At 38.0% G+C, this 16,695-nt stretch overlaps 1 protein-coding gene and 1 pseudogene across 2 annotated transcripts; both read right to left on the bottom strand.

The window, feature by feature from the left end:
* Positions 1–7,995: 7,995 nt before the first annotated feature.
* On the bottom strand, positions 7,996–8,430 carry LOC145121604 (uncharacterized). Its single transcript, XM_079057323.1, has one exon. The coding sequence runs from the start codon at positions 8,428–8,430 to the stop codon at positions 7,996–7,998; it is 435 nt and encodes a 144-aa protein (XP_078913449.1).
* A 1,684-nt stretch (positions 8,431–10,114) lies between these two features.
* LOC145159307 (2-alkenal reductase (NADP(+)-dependent)-like) lies at positions 10,115–12,229 on the bottom strand (annotated as a pseudogene). The gene is made up of 4 exons (XR_013737632.1): positions 11,137–12,229; positions 10,863–11,029; positions 10,705–10,785; positions 10,115–10,604 (listed from the first exon to the last, which is right to left on the bottom strand). The product of XR_013737632.1 is annotated as a 2-alkenal reductase (NADP(+)-dependent)-like (transcript).
* Positions 12,230–16,695: the final 4,466 nt, after the last annotated feature.

The following is a 16,695-nucleotide window of genomic DNA, read 5'->3' on the forward strand; positions in this document are numbered from 1 at the left end:
TGTTGTTGTTGATTCTGTCATCTAGCGGAGTATGGATGACGACCACGGACTCTTCTAGACAGTCCAGGGGAATGCTAGCAGGCTCGCAACCTGTAGGTGTTTGTGAACGATGTGTTCACCGGTGTACTCCATCCCCCTCATGGTTGCCTTTAGGACATTTATTGCTGAGGAACCCCCTTAGCAGTAGTGTCCATCCCGATGATGATCCTTAGGCTAGGTCCCTTATGATAGGTGTTTAGGGACGTAAAGTGAGGATAACGGGAACGAGTAATCGGGTTATTGTTGGTTGATGAAATTAATAAACTTATTTATTGTGGGTTGAAAACCCTATGTGCTAATCAGGCTCCCAAGCCTAACCCACTCAGTTTCTTGAATTACAGGTAGTGGCGTACGAGCATAGATATGATGTTTGGGATGAGAGATTACGGATATAGGCCTATAGATATGAATAAATGTTGTAAGGCTTATATTGTACTATTTATGCTTTTGATATGTATCGAACATGACATCCCGAGGTTTTTAATGAAATACATTTCTTCGAAAATGCTTTGATAAATCCTTATTATATTTTATTTTGGGAACAAATTACGCAATACTTTTCTTAAGAAGTTACTCTGATTTTTATTAAAAAAGCATAAACGAAATCGGTCGTTTCTGGCCGTAAAAATGGGGATGTCACATTTACCCCCCCATGGTCTCCCTATTCTCTATCTTGACCAACCCTAAAGTCAACAAAAGTCAACACTCGAGTCAACAGTCCATGTTGACCCGACTCGTCAAGTGCACCTATGTGACTTGTCGAGTCCCCTTGTTCCTTCAGAAAAGTCGTGAAAACCAAACCTAACTCGTCGAGTTGTCTCATCAACCCGCCGAGTTACTCATGTCCAGACTCATCGGGGAAAACTCATCGACTCGTCGAGTCCCTTAAGTCGAATTCTCCTTCAGGCGTTTTAGGGTAGAAATGATGCCTCATACTCCGGATCTATCTTCCTAAGGCTCGAATATCACTTAAAGTTGCAAGCTTTATGTTCATGCATGGCATATTAGGCTCATAATGCCAATACAAGCTCCAACAAGGGTTAGATGCACAAAAGCTTGCCTCTAGCTCAATAAAGATCGGGTCTTTGGACTCACAAGGCCTCCTACAGTCCAGATATGAGGTTCCAACCTCAAGCCATGCTCAAATGACTCAATGACACATGATGGATGGGAGAAAACCCTAAAAACTCCCTAAACCAAGATCTCATAAGGAAATGATCAAGTTAGCATCTTTTTACCTCTAACTGAAGCAAATCTCTGAAGAATCTCTTGATCCAAAAGTCTCCTCTTGATCTAAGCTTTGATGCTCCTCACTTCTCCTCCAAAAGTGCACTAAAACCACAAGATTAGCCTCTCTCTTTTTCTCTTAGCTCACTAAAACGATTAGGGTTTCACACAGGGGAGTAGGGTGGCTGGTGAGGCGGAAATGAGGGCTTAAGGCCCTTTAAATAGGACACAAACCCGAAGATTTAGGGTTTCCTCACACAACGCCAACTCAGTGAGTCGGCTCTCTGACTCGTCGAGTTGGTCATTAAACCCATGTGGCCAATCCGTCTCTACTCAACGAGTTGGGCATCCAACTCGGCGAGTCACTCAGTCAACCCTAAAAAAAATATTATACCTGGGAGTCGGGATGTTACAACGTTGTGAATTATGAAGGAATTAAATTAAATTCGAAAAATATCGAGTTAGTTATTGAAATAGGAACTATGTATGAGCCCAACCAAAATACAAATTTTCTTGGGTTTGGTGAGATATTACCAAAGATTCATAAAAAGACTTGTCTAAAATATCAAATTTCATGACCGCACTAATTCAAAAAACATGTAGGCTCCCTCCTAAGTTCATTAAAGAAGATAAGAACAATGAGAGAAAAAAATGGATATTCCTTCCCTTTCTCTCTAATTCTTCCTGATTTTGGAGGACAGTTTGTAAGGAAGTTAGCACGAGTCTTCATTTCCTTCCTCTCCTATTTTTTCCAATAAATAAACCCAAGACCAATGATCTTTTTCTAATATTTCCACTTCCTTTCCTTTCTGTCGTTAAATTAGACTTTAGAGCAGATCGATAAAGTTATTTTGGATTAAAGATCAAGAAAGAGCTTTAGAGTAGTTACAAAGAAGATTGTGTTATGCACAAATCCTTTTACTTCCTAAGGGGATTCAAGACTTTTTTCTGGGTAAAGCGATGCTTGAAGTATAAGTTTGGGTTGTGTTCCCAACTCAATGAGATAAAGTCATTTCTTATTCAAACCTACAATTAAATGTACATTAAATGAGTTATTCAACTCATGATCCATAGTTAGCGATGGTTGTAACTCATATTTCTTGAAACTTTGATGACATTACATTTATTGGACTAAATATAGACTTTTCATGGTTCATAAGAGTCTAAAATTCTTGTTTAGTAAAGAGGATCTAAATATGCGACAAATAAGATGCATGGAAATTCTTAAGGATTATGACAAAGAGATTTTATACCATCCATGCGAAGCTAACATGGTGGTTGATGCTTTGAGTCACAAGCATATCGGTGAAAGAACTTGAGCATGAGAACTTTTGATGAAAATTATATCATTCATAAACGACGTATTGAGACACACCCAGTTAAGGGTTTTCCTTAATGAGAACCTTAAGGAATAAAAATTGGTAGTGGTTGAAACCGGTCAACGAGGATTGCAAATCTTTCAAGGATGATTCTTAGGTACCAATTAAAATTTTAAAGAAGACTCCTTGATACCATTATTGGGGTTGATGTACAAATATATACAAAAAATTACAAACAAATATATACAAAAAATTACAAACAACGTAAGCATTAACATATTAAAATTTTATGATCAATACTAAAGCCATATATTCATCTTGAACAACATAAACCAACAATTAATCAACTATAGTGTGTTTAAAGTTATACCTCTAATTGTTGAAAAATTACCAAGACACATAATCCTCAATGGTTGATCTTCAAGCAAGAACAATATATTAATTAAAATTCATGAAATGATATTAAGTAAATGCAAGTTAAAAGGTTTTAAATTTCAAGCCATTAGAAAGATTCACTATAGAAAATTACATTTTCTTGGTGTTAAAGGGGCTAATGGTGACACGTTGAAAATTTTTTGGAAGCTTAGATCTAGTTATTCAAATTAATATAAAAAAATTTAAAAGATAACGAAATATTACCTAGAATCCTAAGAAAGAGTACAAAGTTGGAAATTTGTACAGATACCATTGCGAGAAGATATAATACATTTTGGACTAAAACCGTCAGACTGATGGAACTTGTGCTGACTTGACTCAACTAGCTTAGAGCTTATTAGCTATGGAGTGGAAGCACACACCCTACATCAACCTAGTGGGTCACAATGGTGATTAGGCGATTCACTGGCGGCCACTACCATTGGCAACAATGGTGGTTTGTGGTGCTGAAGTGAGAAAGAAGAAATAAATGGAGTTAGATGAAGAGATAGCTTACCGAACCAAGAGACTCAAGCAACACCACCACTCTCTTCCTACTTCTTCCTAGGGGTGGCAATTGATGACACGACACAAAAAGAAAATTGGGACGAAACTGAAATTTGAATTTGTGTCCGTGCCATGTTCGTCTCAAATATCTAAAACATGATGTCGTATCGTGTCGTGTTCGTGTTCAAGATTCAACATGAAATTGACTCGATTTAGCATTTGTCTATCGTGTTTTTTGTGTTATGTATGATTAACTATTAAGTAAATAAATTAATTGTTATTTTATGTCATCTTTGTCGTGTTGTGTAGTGTTTGTCGTTTTTTAATCAGTTTATTTTCGTGTCAGTTGAAAAAAACGACATCGTGTCGTGTCGTGTTCGTGTTACATAAAACTTTGGCGTGTCATGTCGTGTCAGACAAAACACGACACGAGGGCCCGATTCGCCACCCCTACTTCTCCCTTTGGATTAGCCATCCAACCAATTATCCTCCGACTAATAACGAATATAGGATCTGAAATATCTCGATAGAATTGATTAACAATGCCCTATTTATATAGGGATAATTACAAACGGATCCCCAAATATAAAGGGGGTATAATAGGTTGATAACAATACAACATTGAAATATATAAGATCCTAAAATATAATCAGCTAATATTCCCCCCCCCCCCCCCCAGTTTGAGCCGGGGAAGGACAAACACTCAAACTGGATCAAAACTGCTGATATAAGAAATGAGACAGCCCTTTTGTGAAGATGTCTGCATATTGCAAGGAGGCAGGAATGTGAAGAACCCGAACATGGCCAAGACGAACCTTTTCTCGCACAAATTGTATGTCTATCTCCACATGTTTGGTGCGCTGGTGTTGGACTGGATTCTGAGACAGGTAGACAGCAGATACATTATCGCAATAAACAACCATTGCCTTGTGAAGGGGAACACAAAGCTCGAGAAGGAGATTTCGTAACCAAGTGGTCTCAGATACTGCATTAGCAACACCTTGATATTCGGCCTCGACACTAGACCGAGAGATAGTGGTTTGGCGCATTGAAGAGCAAGAAACAAGATTATTGCCAAGAAATACGCAGTATCCAGAAGTATATCATCGCGAGTCGGGACATCCGCCCCAATCAGTATCGGAGTAGGCAGTTAGCGTGTTGGACGAAGATGCAACTATCTGTAGACCATAGTCAATCGTACCCTGTAAATAACGAAAAATCTTCTTCATGAACTAAAAATGTGGCTCACGTGGGGCATACATGAAGAGGAAAACTTGTTGAACAACATATGCAATGTCTGGTCGAGTAAAACTCAGATACTGGAGGGCACCAGCAAGAGTACGGTAGAGAGTGCCATCAGCAAGAGGTTCACCATCAGTAGCACTAAGTTTGGTGGACATATCCACTGGTGTAGCGCATTGTTTACAAGAGTTCATATCAGCTCGTTGAATGATATCACAAGTATAAGAGGCTGGTGACAGAAAAGACCATGTTCATCGCGAGTAGCCGTGATACCCAGAAAATGGTGAAGTGGACCAAGATCAGTCATAGCAAATTCCTGAGACAAAGAGGTGATAATGCTGCGGAGAACAGCAGGGTCAGAAGCAGTCAATATTATATCATCGACATATAGTAATAAGTAAGCACGATGGCGACCATTTGATAAATAAATAATGATGAATCACAAATACTACTTCTGAAACCCCGATATGTTATAAATGAAGCAAAACGAGTATACCATGCACTCGGGGCTTGCTTAAGCCCATACAAAGATTTTCGTAAATAACAAACATGGGATGGAGACCGGGCATCAACAAAGCCTGGGGGTTGGTGCATAAATACAGTCTCATGGAGATCGCCATGGAGAAATGCATTTTTGACGCCTAACTGATGTATTAGCCATGCCTGCGAGACTGCAAGACTGAGAACGGTTTGTATAGTAGTTGGTTTCACGACCGGACTAAATGTCTCTAGGCAGTCAATACCCACTGTTTGTGAATTTCCAATAACCACAAGGGGTGCTTTATAGCGGCCAAGCGATCCATCCGCTTTAAACTTGTGACGAAACGACCACATACACCGAATAACTGGGTTTTCGGTCGGTCGGGGAACGAGTTCCCATGTTTTATTTACGTGTAAAGCTCGAAATTCATCTTCCATGGCTTGCAACCAATTAGGGTCAGACATGGCGGCAGAGATTGACTTAGGAATTGGAGAGATGGGTGGAGTAGATGAGGTATGAAGGTTTAAACGGATGATCGGTTTGGTAACACCTGCTCGTACACGGGTAATCATAGGATGAGTAGGATGAGGGGCGGGGTTGAGGTGGGGTGGATGTGGGGGAAGGTGTTTTGGAAGATAGAGAGCTTGATTGAGCAGGTGGATGGGTGGTGGTTGGTTTTGAGCAACGTGAGTAGGTCAAGATGGGTGGATGGGGTGTGGGATGGTGTTGTTGATGGTTGAGTGGGGGTGGTAGATGGTGTAGGAGTGGAGTATGGAAAAACATGAAGAGGGTGGTCATCGAAAAAGTCGAAGGAGGTGGAGGGGGAGGGCTATTGGCAAATGGAAAAGAGGTTTCGTCAAATGTAACATGACGGGACAGATAAACTTTGTCGGTGGAAGGATCAAAGCACCGATAACCCCGAAAGTTTTCCGGATATCCAAGGAAAAGACATTTAACGGATCGTGGTTGGAGTTTATGAGATTGAGTGGTAGAGATGTTAAGATAGCAAGTGCACCCGAAGGTGAGAAGATGGTCATATGATGGTTGGCGACCATAAAGAAAGAAGGTAGGAGTAGAAAAGTTAAGGCGTTTGGTAGGGAGGATGTTATGTAGGTATGTAGCGGTGTGAAGAGCTTCTACCCAAAAGGATTGGGGAAGAGAGGCATGAGTGAGAGGGGTCTGGATAATGTCATTGAGGCGACGAATCATCCGTTTTGTTGGGATGTTTGAGGGCAAGAGAAACGAAAGACAAGACAATGAGTTTGGGCAAAAGACTTAAATTCATTATTGTCAAATTCACCACCGAGATCACACTGGAAAGACTTAATGGTTTGGTTAAATTGAGTTTGGATGGTTTATGAAATTTTGTAAAATTGAGAAAGGTGTCAGATTTGTATTTGAGAGGGTAGACCCATACATAATGAATGAAATTATCTATGAGGACCATATAATATTTGTAGCCATATTTGCTTAAGACTGGAGATGTCCAAAGATCACAATGTATAATATCAAAGGGTGCATAAGTAATAGATTGTGAAACATAAAAAGATAACCAAGTATGTTTAGATAGTTGGCAAGCATTACACAAAGTTGAAGTTGTAGGTTTATTACAAGAAATTGATAATTTAGAACGAAGTAAATCTAAAACAGGAGTGTCCGGATGACCCAAGCGAGCATGCCGAAGATCGTGGGAGGATGAAAGGAGAGCAGAAGAAATGGATGGTGTCGTGAAGGGGTAAAGATCGCTCGTGCTATCATGCCGAGAAAGATGAGCTCCGGTCTTGAGGTCCTTTATAGAAAAACCAGATGGGTCAAATTCAATAGAAGCTTGATTATCGATAGTGAATTTACGAACAGATAAAAGGTTTTTAATAATGGAGGGAGTAAACAGAATATTTTTCAAGGCATATGAATAAGATTGGGTGGTGTAAGAAGAATATCCAGACCCATGAATTGGAATACTAGAACCATTTCCAACAAAAATCAAGGTTACAGGAGAAGTAGTCATGAGACTTGAGATCTTACCCTGATCAGATGTGAGATGGGTCGAGGTGCCTGAGTCCATGTACCAAGACTGATCATTGGAGTTGAGATGGACTTGTTGCATTGTTTGTGTCAAATCTGATGGACTATAGTCAGAATAACCAGCAAACTAGGGATTGGGAGCAGCAATCAGACCAGTTGGTCGCATTGGAGGTGGTCCGTTGGGCCCCTGTTGTGATGTTGGATCAACTACTAGGCTGGGTCTGAATGTGTGATTATCCCAATGACTTGTAGGCTGTGTCGGACCATGTGAGGGGTATGGACATGGCGGTGGATTCCATGGTTGTGAGTTGTTCCAATGTTGTTGATGTCATTGATTTCCTTGATTCCAATTGGTTGGCCTCGACCTCCACGACCCCGAAAACTTCTTCCACGGCCACGACCAGGTGAACCTCGATCGCGGCTGCCTGCACCTCTACCTGAGTAGTTGTTGAAGGTGGGAGTCTGACCATGTTGACCAGGTATGGAGTTTTGAGATGCTCGGTCAGCAGAAGAAGCAACAAGGACTGTGTGAGTTTGATTTTGCCTAGCTGTTTGTTGGTGTTGTTCCAGTTGCAGCATGCTACGAGCCGTCTCCCATGATGGAGAACTTTGATTGATATACGCCCCGACGGCATCAAATTCTGATGGTAACCCTCGAACCATCTGCAAAACAAGTCTTGCTTCAGTGACAGGATTGTCGACATCTTCCAGTTGGTCTACTAGATCTTTTAATTTCTGACATTAGGCTTCCATCGATGAACAGGAAGCCAAGGTGAGATTAGAAAAATCTTGTTCAAGGGCAGCGACAATTGATCCCTTATTGTTAAGAAAGTTTGTTTTTAGTTTGTTCCATGCATCTTGAGCAATAGTGTCGTTTTCCAGAATTCGAACCATGAGTTCGTCGGAAAATGTACTGTAAATCCATTGCAAGACGAGGGCATCAATTTCCATCCATTGAAGATAAGTAGGATTAGTTTCCTTTGGTGTTGGGGTGCCATCGGTATGATCAAGACCTTTGTAAGCGTTGGCATGAAGACGGAACAATTTTGTCCATGAAGAGTACGTGGCCTTGACACCATCCAGAGTTCGTATCTTGGTTTGGATGTTCGTTACAATGTATGCGGGATGCAACGTTGTGACCTTTACTTCACTAAAACTAGCATCATCTTTGCCCATGACGATGACAGAGAAGGGCTTTTGATAGATAACAGTGAAACAGATGAGACAGCGTCGTAGCTTTGGATGAAAGGGTAGCCGCTGAGTTCAGGGTTTATGGCTCTGATACCATAACCGTGAATATAGGATCTGGATCTCTCGATAGAATTGATTAACAATGCCCTATTTATATAGGGATAATTACAAACAGATCCCCAAATATAGAGGGGGTATAATAGGAAATAATATCAGAAAATATTGACAACAATACAACATTGAAACATATACGATCCTAAAATATAATCGGCTAATACCGACAACTTCTTCCCTTCTCGGTTTTGCTCTATCTTCCCCTATTCTCCTCTTCTTAATTGATTGTGTTCATGAAAAAGGGCTATGATTTTGGCCCAATGGATAAAATGATAGATTAGCTATTACCTACTGCTTCATGGGCTTTATACCAATATTTTCACTTCACCCCTTCATTTTTTCCATAATTGACAAAAAACAACCCTTAAAGTCAAAATTCTAACAATTTAAGTTTCTAACTTAAACCCTTTTAGTCCTTCACTATAATTGAACTCTTTTATGCTAAAATTTATTTCTAATTATTTTTATTAATAACTAATAATTAAGTATTGTTATTATTACATACTTTATTAAATTTAGACTCCAAAAAAGAAAATACGATAATTAATCAAATAACAAAAAATGGGATGTTACAAAGTTTAAGTGAAATTTATGTTCTAAAAAGTTTGATATGTTTGAGAATGAGAATTATATAAAACTACACTTATGCAAGAAATGGTAAAAATGACAAAGTGTATTCGCATTATGCTTAATAGTTGGCAATCATGGGAAATTTTATAAAGGTAGGATAACATAGAGATCAAGTGAAATGAGACTTAGGTAACCTTCCTGCAAGTATATTAAGTACATTAGAAGCTTTAAGTCTTAAAAATATAGAACCAAATTGATTATGTGCAATAATCTTGAAAAGTGAAAAAAATCGGACAAAATATGAGAAATTGTGCTTAACATACTCTAGACACTTTGTTATTGTAGAAATTGTGTTTAGACATACTATAGTACATATTAAAAGTAAAATGATGCAAAACATTTTGTGTTTGGGCATGGATATAAGGAAATACCAATGCAGTTTGATATTTTTTGAAAAAAATGACAAAGTAGGATACTATTGCGTGAATAGTTCATCAAAAAAGAATATAATCAATAAAGCTTGGGATTGGGAAATAATACATGGAAACCATCAAGGAACATATCCCAGGCATGATGCAAGGCTTATAAAAGCATGAAGAAATCAAAAACAAAAGTTCTAGTGCTTGGATTGGGTTTTCAAAGTATAGTACTCAGGTTTTCCTTGTAAAGGTCATACCTCAACACATGAAATCCGTTATTTCTTGGTTCCAATTTGTAGCTAAGAAAAATAAGAACAATTAGAAAGAATAATCAACTTAAATTGAGTTGAAATTAGAAAGAATAACGCAACGCATCAACATGCATTGGGCATGCACACTTCGTGTTGACCATGATGGAATCAAAGGTGGGAATCAAGATAGGTGCGATTACTAGGTGGCTTGATGCATACCATGTAGTTGAGACACATACATGAAAGTGAAAATGGTGTAGTTGAGGCATATACATGAAAGTTGAATTTGATAAGTATTACATGTTATAGTTCAAGTAAAGAAAATAATAATGTGAACATTGTTATTATGTTATTATTACTAGATTATCAAGGACGAAGATTAGATTGTCATTATTTGATTGAAACACTCAATAACCCTATATGGACTCATTCATGAGCCACAACCACGACTTGCTTGCCAACATTTTTTCCCGAAAAAAGCCCGACCAAAGCCACAGGTGCACTCTCAAGCCCCTCCACAATATCTTCAATGTAACATATCTTCCCTTCTTTTATCAATGGTATAACCATTTCCATATTCTTTGGATACAAATTAAAATGATTACTTACAATAAACCCTTTTACGAGAAGTTGTTTTGCTATTATGCATGACAAATTCCTCACACTCTCCTCTAGATTTAAGTTGTATTGCGAGATCATTCCACAAGCCGAAATTCGTCCATTACTTCGCATATTTTAAAGCACCACCTCCAACATTTTCCCACCAACATTCTCAAAGTATATATCAATTACTTGCGGAAAGTACCTAAGATTAGTTAGAAAAAGGAAAGAATTGAATATCTTACAAAACTAATCTTTATTTTTCTTGACAGCAATATTAATATTGTTTGTTCGGGCGAACCAACCTCTTGAAAGTTGCATCAAGATCTTGTTCTTCCTTAGTTAAAAGCCTCGTCAAATCCACATTTATTCTTCAACAGCTCAACCTTGAATAACATATGATTTTGAGAAATGTATGCCAATAAATCATCATATAATGGAAGATAATGCTAAAATTAACCACCTTTTCGTTGGTTCCAGCAGTTCCAACAACATAACATCCGGCCAGCTTTGCAAACTGCCCGACAAGCTGACCCACTGCCCCAGAAGCTGCGGAAACAAAGACATACTCTCCTTTCTTTGGAGCACAAATCTCATAGAAACCATAATAAGCAGTCATACCAGGCATACCTACAAACCATCAAAGGAATAAAAATCATTTTAGAGAATCTTAATTAAAGCTCTTTATATGAATTTCATATTGGACTAAGAACATTAATTTTAAACAGAAAACATACTAAGAATTCCTGTGTAATAGGAAAGAGGGACATCCGTATGTTGAATCTTGAATAGGGTACGAGGAGCACTAATTTCAAGGTCACCTTTCTTGAAGTATGAATGTCCAGCATCCACCACTTTAGCAACTCCGAGTCCTGCTATAGGCTGTAACATTGAAAACAAAAGCCAAATTATAGAATTTAATTTGTCTAAGTTAACTGGAAACATGTTCCTGAAAACTGATAATTACTTGGCATTAAAAGTGATAACTTTATTGGTTGTTGTAATGAGTCGCTACATGCAAAAGATTGGGTGTTCCAATTCAAATTTTACACTTGAAATATAAGAAAGATAAGATACCCCATTTCAAATTCGAATAGAAAAGTACAACCCTGAATACAAATCGTTCAATAAACGAGAGTGTAATTCATATCGAACCAGGAGTGAAGGAATCAACGTAACTTCCTTGAGGTTTGTTCATCCGACGACGCAAGTAAGGATCACATGAGAGATAAAGGTTCTTAACGAGGACGGAGAGGTAGAAGCTTGTGGGAGCTTGAGGTGGATGATGGCGGAAGATTTAACGAGCATGCATGTCTGATTCCTTGAGGACGCCATTAATGTAGTCCTTCAATATCACCTGCTGATTTCTCACTTCTTCCATTTGTGATTTGCATGCTAAACAAGGACTAATTGCACACATTTATTGGCGTCCGATTGTTGACCAAATATATATACATATTACACAGTAATACATAAAAAAAAAAAAGCTAATAGGACATCTGTACATGTATCGGGAGTACCACAGGTAGAGTGATGCCTTTTAGACTTGAATTTAACTTGTAAATAATAAAATGGTAATCTATTATCCCGCTCCCATCTTGATTAATATGTTAAAAATTAATAGTTCATATATTAAAAAAAAGTAATACAACAACAATATTATCTATGTTCCAAATAAGGTAAATGGAGGTAGTATGATCGCAACCCATATCCTAGAATAATAAAAAAAAATGTCTGCATAGGAGACCTCAAACAAAATAAAAAGACAAATACAAATAAGTATAAAAAATATAAGAATTTCATAATCATATCCATCCTGAGTGATCTGCATAAAGGTTCATACATACAAAACTATAGATGAGTAAAAAGGTGGTGTACCGTAGGAGAAAAGAAACGGAAAGAAAACAATAAATCTACACATAAAAAGAAGTGAATGTGAACAATAAAACATGCATTAATGCTCTCGTAGAAACGAATAACCAAATAAACGTTTAGCATATGGTAGCTACCATGTGCGGTGCTTTGTGGGTGAGGAGGACCCCGTGCTTTGAAAATCTTATAAATATGTTTTTTCGAAACATTTTTTAATATCATGACTAGAGTAGGACTGTGAATGAACCGAACGAATACAAACGAGAGTTTTTTATGTTCGATTGTTTAAGTTATCCGAACAAACGAACGAATAAACGAACGAGTTTTCTTATTCATATTTGTTCGTTTAACAAATTACATTGTTTATGTTCGTTCGTTTATATTCGTGAACATGCTAAACGAACATAAACATATATAAATGAACATAACCAAACATATAATATATGAACATAAAAAGATATTAAATAAACGAACATAAATAAACGTAAACGAACAACATAAACAAATGTTCACAAACATAATTGAACGAACAAGATCATTGTACACGTTCGTTCATTTAACTAAACAAATGAGAATTTGTGTTCATGTTTGTTCATTTATTAAATAAATGAACATAAATGAACTGCCCCTTGGCCCCGCAAGGGGGCGCAACCCCTTGATCCCCGCCATTTGGTCGAACCAAGATCAAACTCATTTTATTCAAGCGTGTACTCTGCACCTCCTAACTTGTCTAGAATCGAGAATTAAGCTCCAATGGTAATCCATAAATTCCATTATACTAAAATGAACCCGCTAACACTAAAATCACCAACACACGTTACCTCTAAACGCCACCTTCGTGGGGTCCCATGGGTAATATATATTTTTTGGCACAAAACTACTAGAATTATGTGTCTCGGTAGGCTTCTATCAGGAGAACCAAATCTTTTTAATGATAAAAACTGACATGAGTATTACATATTTTCACTTACGGATGTCAAAAGAGCATGAAAGTTGATGCTTAGAATTGAACATGAAATATCACTTACAAAATTTCACCTCAAACTGTTAGGACCTGCTAAGTTTTCATTATTCATAAAATTTTCACCTCTCAATGTCAAAACAAACATACGATTTCTTATTGTTCATAACATTTCTATATCTTATTTTAAGAAAAACATATATATGATACATCAGGTTTCTTATTAGTAACAAATTTTCACATCATATCATTAGAACAAACATACTATATACACACAATTTATTACTATTAATAAAACTTTAACTTCTTCATGTTAGGATAATCATGCAAGATCTTATTATTCACAGAATTAAATTTTCAGTCTTATGGAGGTAGGAGTGGTTCCTATTGGATTAAGGTGTCTAAGCTCATAACTAAATTGATATATTCTTGTAATTAGAAGCAACGTCCTTTTTGGGTTGTCCTCATGACCAAAAATAGTTAGAAATGATATTATGATAGAGAAGTATAATTTATTAGATTATTATATGATTAATAAACTAATTAAAAATTATGGGAAAATGATTCGTTAAAATATTAATGTGATTAATAAATTAATATGAAATCAATTGTTGATTTATTATGTGATTAATAAATTTGTTGATTTTCAATTGAAAAGTATAATTTGTTGATTTATTATGTGATTAATAAATTAATATGAAATCAATTGTTAAATAATTAATTTGTTAATTTATATGATTAATAAATTAATGTGAAATCAATTGGAATTGATTAATTATTAATCAGAATTAATTTGGAATTAATTCGGGATTAATTGGAATTAATTGAAGATGCAAAGGGCTGAAATTTGATTGTTCAATAATTAAACAAAAGAAGCAATTCTAGAACCCTCCATGGTATGGACGGCTTTGGAGGGTTTCCTAAGGTTTCTGGAAACCTCCTGGTTGAATATAAGAAAATGATTTGAATTGGGATTAAATCTATTATTTAATCAATTCAAATCTTACTTTTCCTGCAAGTTACCTAAACTATAAATAGGACCCTTTGGCTTGCAAATCTCGTTCACCACATCACCTATAAACATAGAAACGAAATTTACCTCATATCGCATCTCTAATCCTCATTCTAGGGTTTCTGTTTTTGGGTGTAAGCCATTAGAGACATCATCCTTTTGGTGCTAGCTTTCCAAGACTAACAAACACAAGGGATTGAAATGATTTGTTTACTACAACAAATCAAAGGTATGTAACCCTAATCCTATGTATATTTCGATTATAATAGGTTTCCCTTAGGGTTCTTGATGTTCATATTTTATTGCTATCAATTAGAGAAAACAAAGATCCAAAGTAGGTTGCACGTGAACTTAAGGGTTAAAATTTCCGCTTTACATGTTTTAGTAACTTATATAAAACCCAACAGTTCCCTCCCAACCCACTCAACCAACTATTACATAAGCTTCACAACAACTTTTCTTGCTCCTATTTCTTTTATCTTTCCTAAAACCAGCCACTCTGACTCCGACATCCTTTACCTTTAGGACAAACATACATGAAAATTTCACCCTTAATGTCGGGATAGACATACTTTCTAACTATTCATAGAAATTTCACTTTTTTTGTAACGCCCCGTTCTAAGAGTAATTATTCATGGATCCCCGAGATCAAGAGTAAGGGCGTTTCGGTCTTTTATGGGCAATGGGTTTTATTCGAGAAGGTATCGGGTCGGGGTGTGTTGCTAGAAGCGTAGGGCTTCTCGCCACCTTTTCGTGGATATAAAGTTCGTCGGAAACGGGCTTAGAATAAAGGAGTTATGACACTTTGAAGATAGTGTCAATAATGGTCCCTAAAGGAAATATTTGGCAAAGGGGTCCTAGGCATGCATGGAGTGCATGCGTGTAATTGGCTGGGTACGCCCAGCGTAAGCTAGGTTACGCCCAGCGTAGGGCAGTTAAATGAACGCGGGTGTTGGGGGCGTACGCCCAGCGTACAGGATGTACGCCCAACGTACGTCCAGTGTCCAGAAACCCTAATTTTAGGGTCAGCCACTATATAAGGAACATTATGGTTCCAACCCTAGCCTCCATATTTGCTCTCTTACTCTCAGAAACCCTAAGTAGCCGTTTTCTTCCATGATTGTGGATATTTGACCTTGGGGAGCTTGGTTTGGCAAAGGAGAGCCTAGGAGAAGAAAGAAGAAGTTGTCAAGGAAGGAGTTGGGTGGCTGGAGCTCGTAGATATGGGAAGGCATCATCTTCTGGAGCCCTTTTGAGGTATAAAGTCTCTTGCTTGACATCTATTTTGTGTAGATCTAGGTGTTATGAGGTTTTGACACCATTTCTTGTCCCAAAAACCCCAAAGTGATGCATGATGCGAGTTGGTTGAGATTAGCTGTCCTTTCAGACCTTAGGAGAGGTCTTGAATGAGAAAAATGAGGTCCCAAAGGCTTTGATTGTCTCATGTGTGATGTAGGTGGGTCTTAATGGATTAAGACCTTGAGTTAAGAGCTTTATGGACGTCCCAAGTAATAAAGTTTGAGACTTTATGAATCCTAGGCATGGTTGATCGATGGATCTGAAGTTTGGGCTTAAGAGCTTAAGCCATTAAGAACTTATGTGGAATTTTAGTTCAGCGAGATTACGCCCCGCGTAAGCTGATGTACGCCCAGCGTAGTGGGTCAGTGTCCCGTTTCCAGTCCGCGAGAATCGAAGTACGCCCAACGTACCAAGAGGGGTACGCCCAGCGTACTCCCTCTGTTGGGTTTTTGATTTTGGGCCTTAAGTGATTGGGCTGTTTATGGGCTAGTGGGGCTTGGGCCGTGACTGAACATTATGGATGGAGTAATTTAGACCCAATAATTATTATGGACCTTGGATCTAGGCCCATTTGGTGAGGTGGGCCCAATTTAGTAAATTGGGCCAATATTGGGCTTTGCATGAGGATTTGATTTTGGGTCTTGGCCCAATAAGAGGATGATGGACTTAATGAGTGTTGTGGGCCCTTGGCCTAGAAAGTCATGTTGGATTCTAACTTGGTGATTATCATGTGATAGTTGGGAGTCCCGGTGAGTCAGCGGTCAGAGATTTGCAGGATTTCGGCAGTTGCAAGGTGAGTTATCCTCACTATATCGACAGGGTCTACGGCACCAAGGCCGGCCCTTTATCGGATGGAAATCCGGGTATTGTTGTTATGTTATTGTTTTGCTAGATCTGCATCCTGGTATTTAGGATGGTGTTATGTTAGTGACCTGGTTAAGGTCGGTACCCGGGATATAGGGTAATGCTATGCTAGTGACCGCTTAGGTTGGAATCCTGGTTAGGATGTTGATATGCTATGTGATCTGTTAGACTGTTTGTCTGGTTGAGGATTGTTATGTGATTAATTGTTGTATGTGCACATGGTTGTTTGACGGGGGTTGGGTTGAGGCGGGTCCTGCTTTGTGCTCTAGGCCAACATACCCAGGGCGG

The sequence above is a fragment of the Lactuca virosa genome, chromosome 1 (assembly GCF_052849685.1).
Source record: "Lactuca virosa cultivar CGN04683 chromosome 1, Lactuca_virosa_CGN04683_v6, whole genome shotgun sequence".
In the NCBI taxonomy this organism is placed as follows: Eukaryota; Viridiplantae; Streptophyta; class Magnoliopsida; order Asterales; family Asteraceae; genus Lactuca; species Lactuca virosa.

Excerpts from the sequence above, each read along its gene's own strand:
- LOC145121604 (XM_079057323.1), bottom strand. The coding sequence starts at position 8,430 with ATGGGCAAAGATGATGCTAGTTTTAGTGAAGTAAAGGTCACAACGTTG.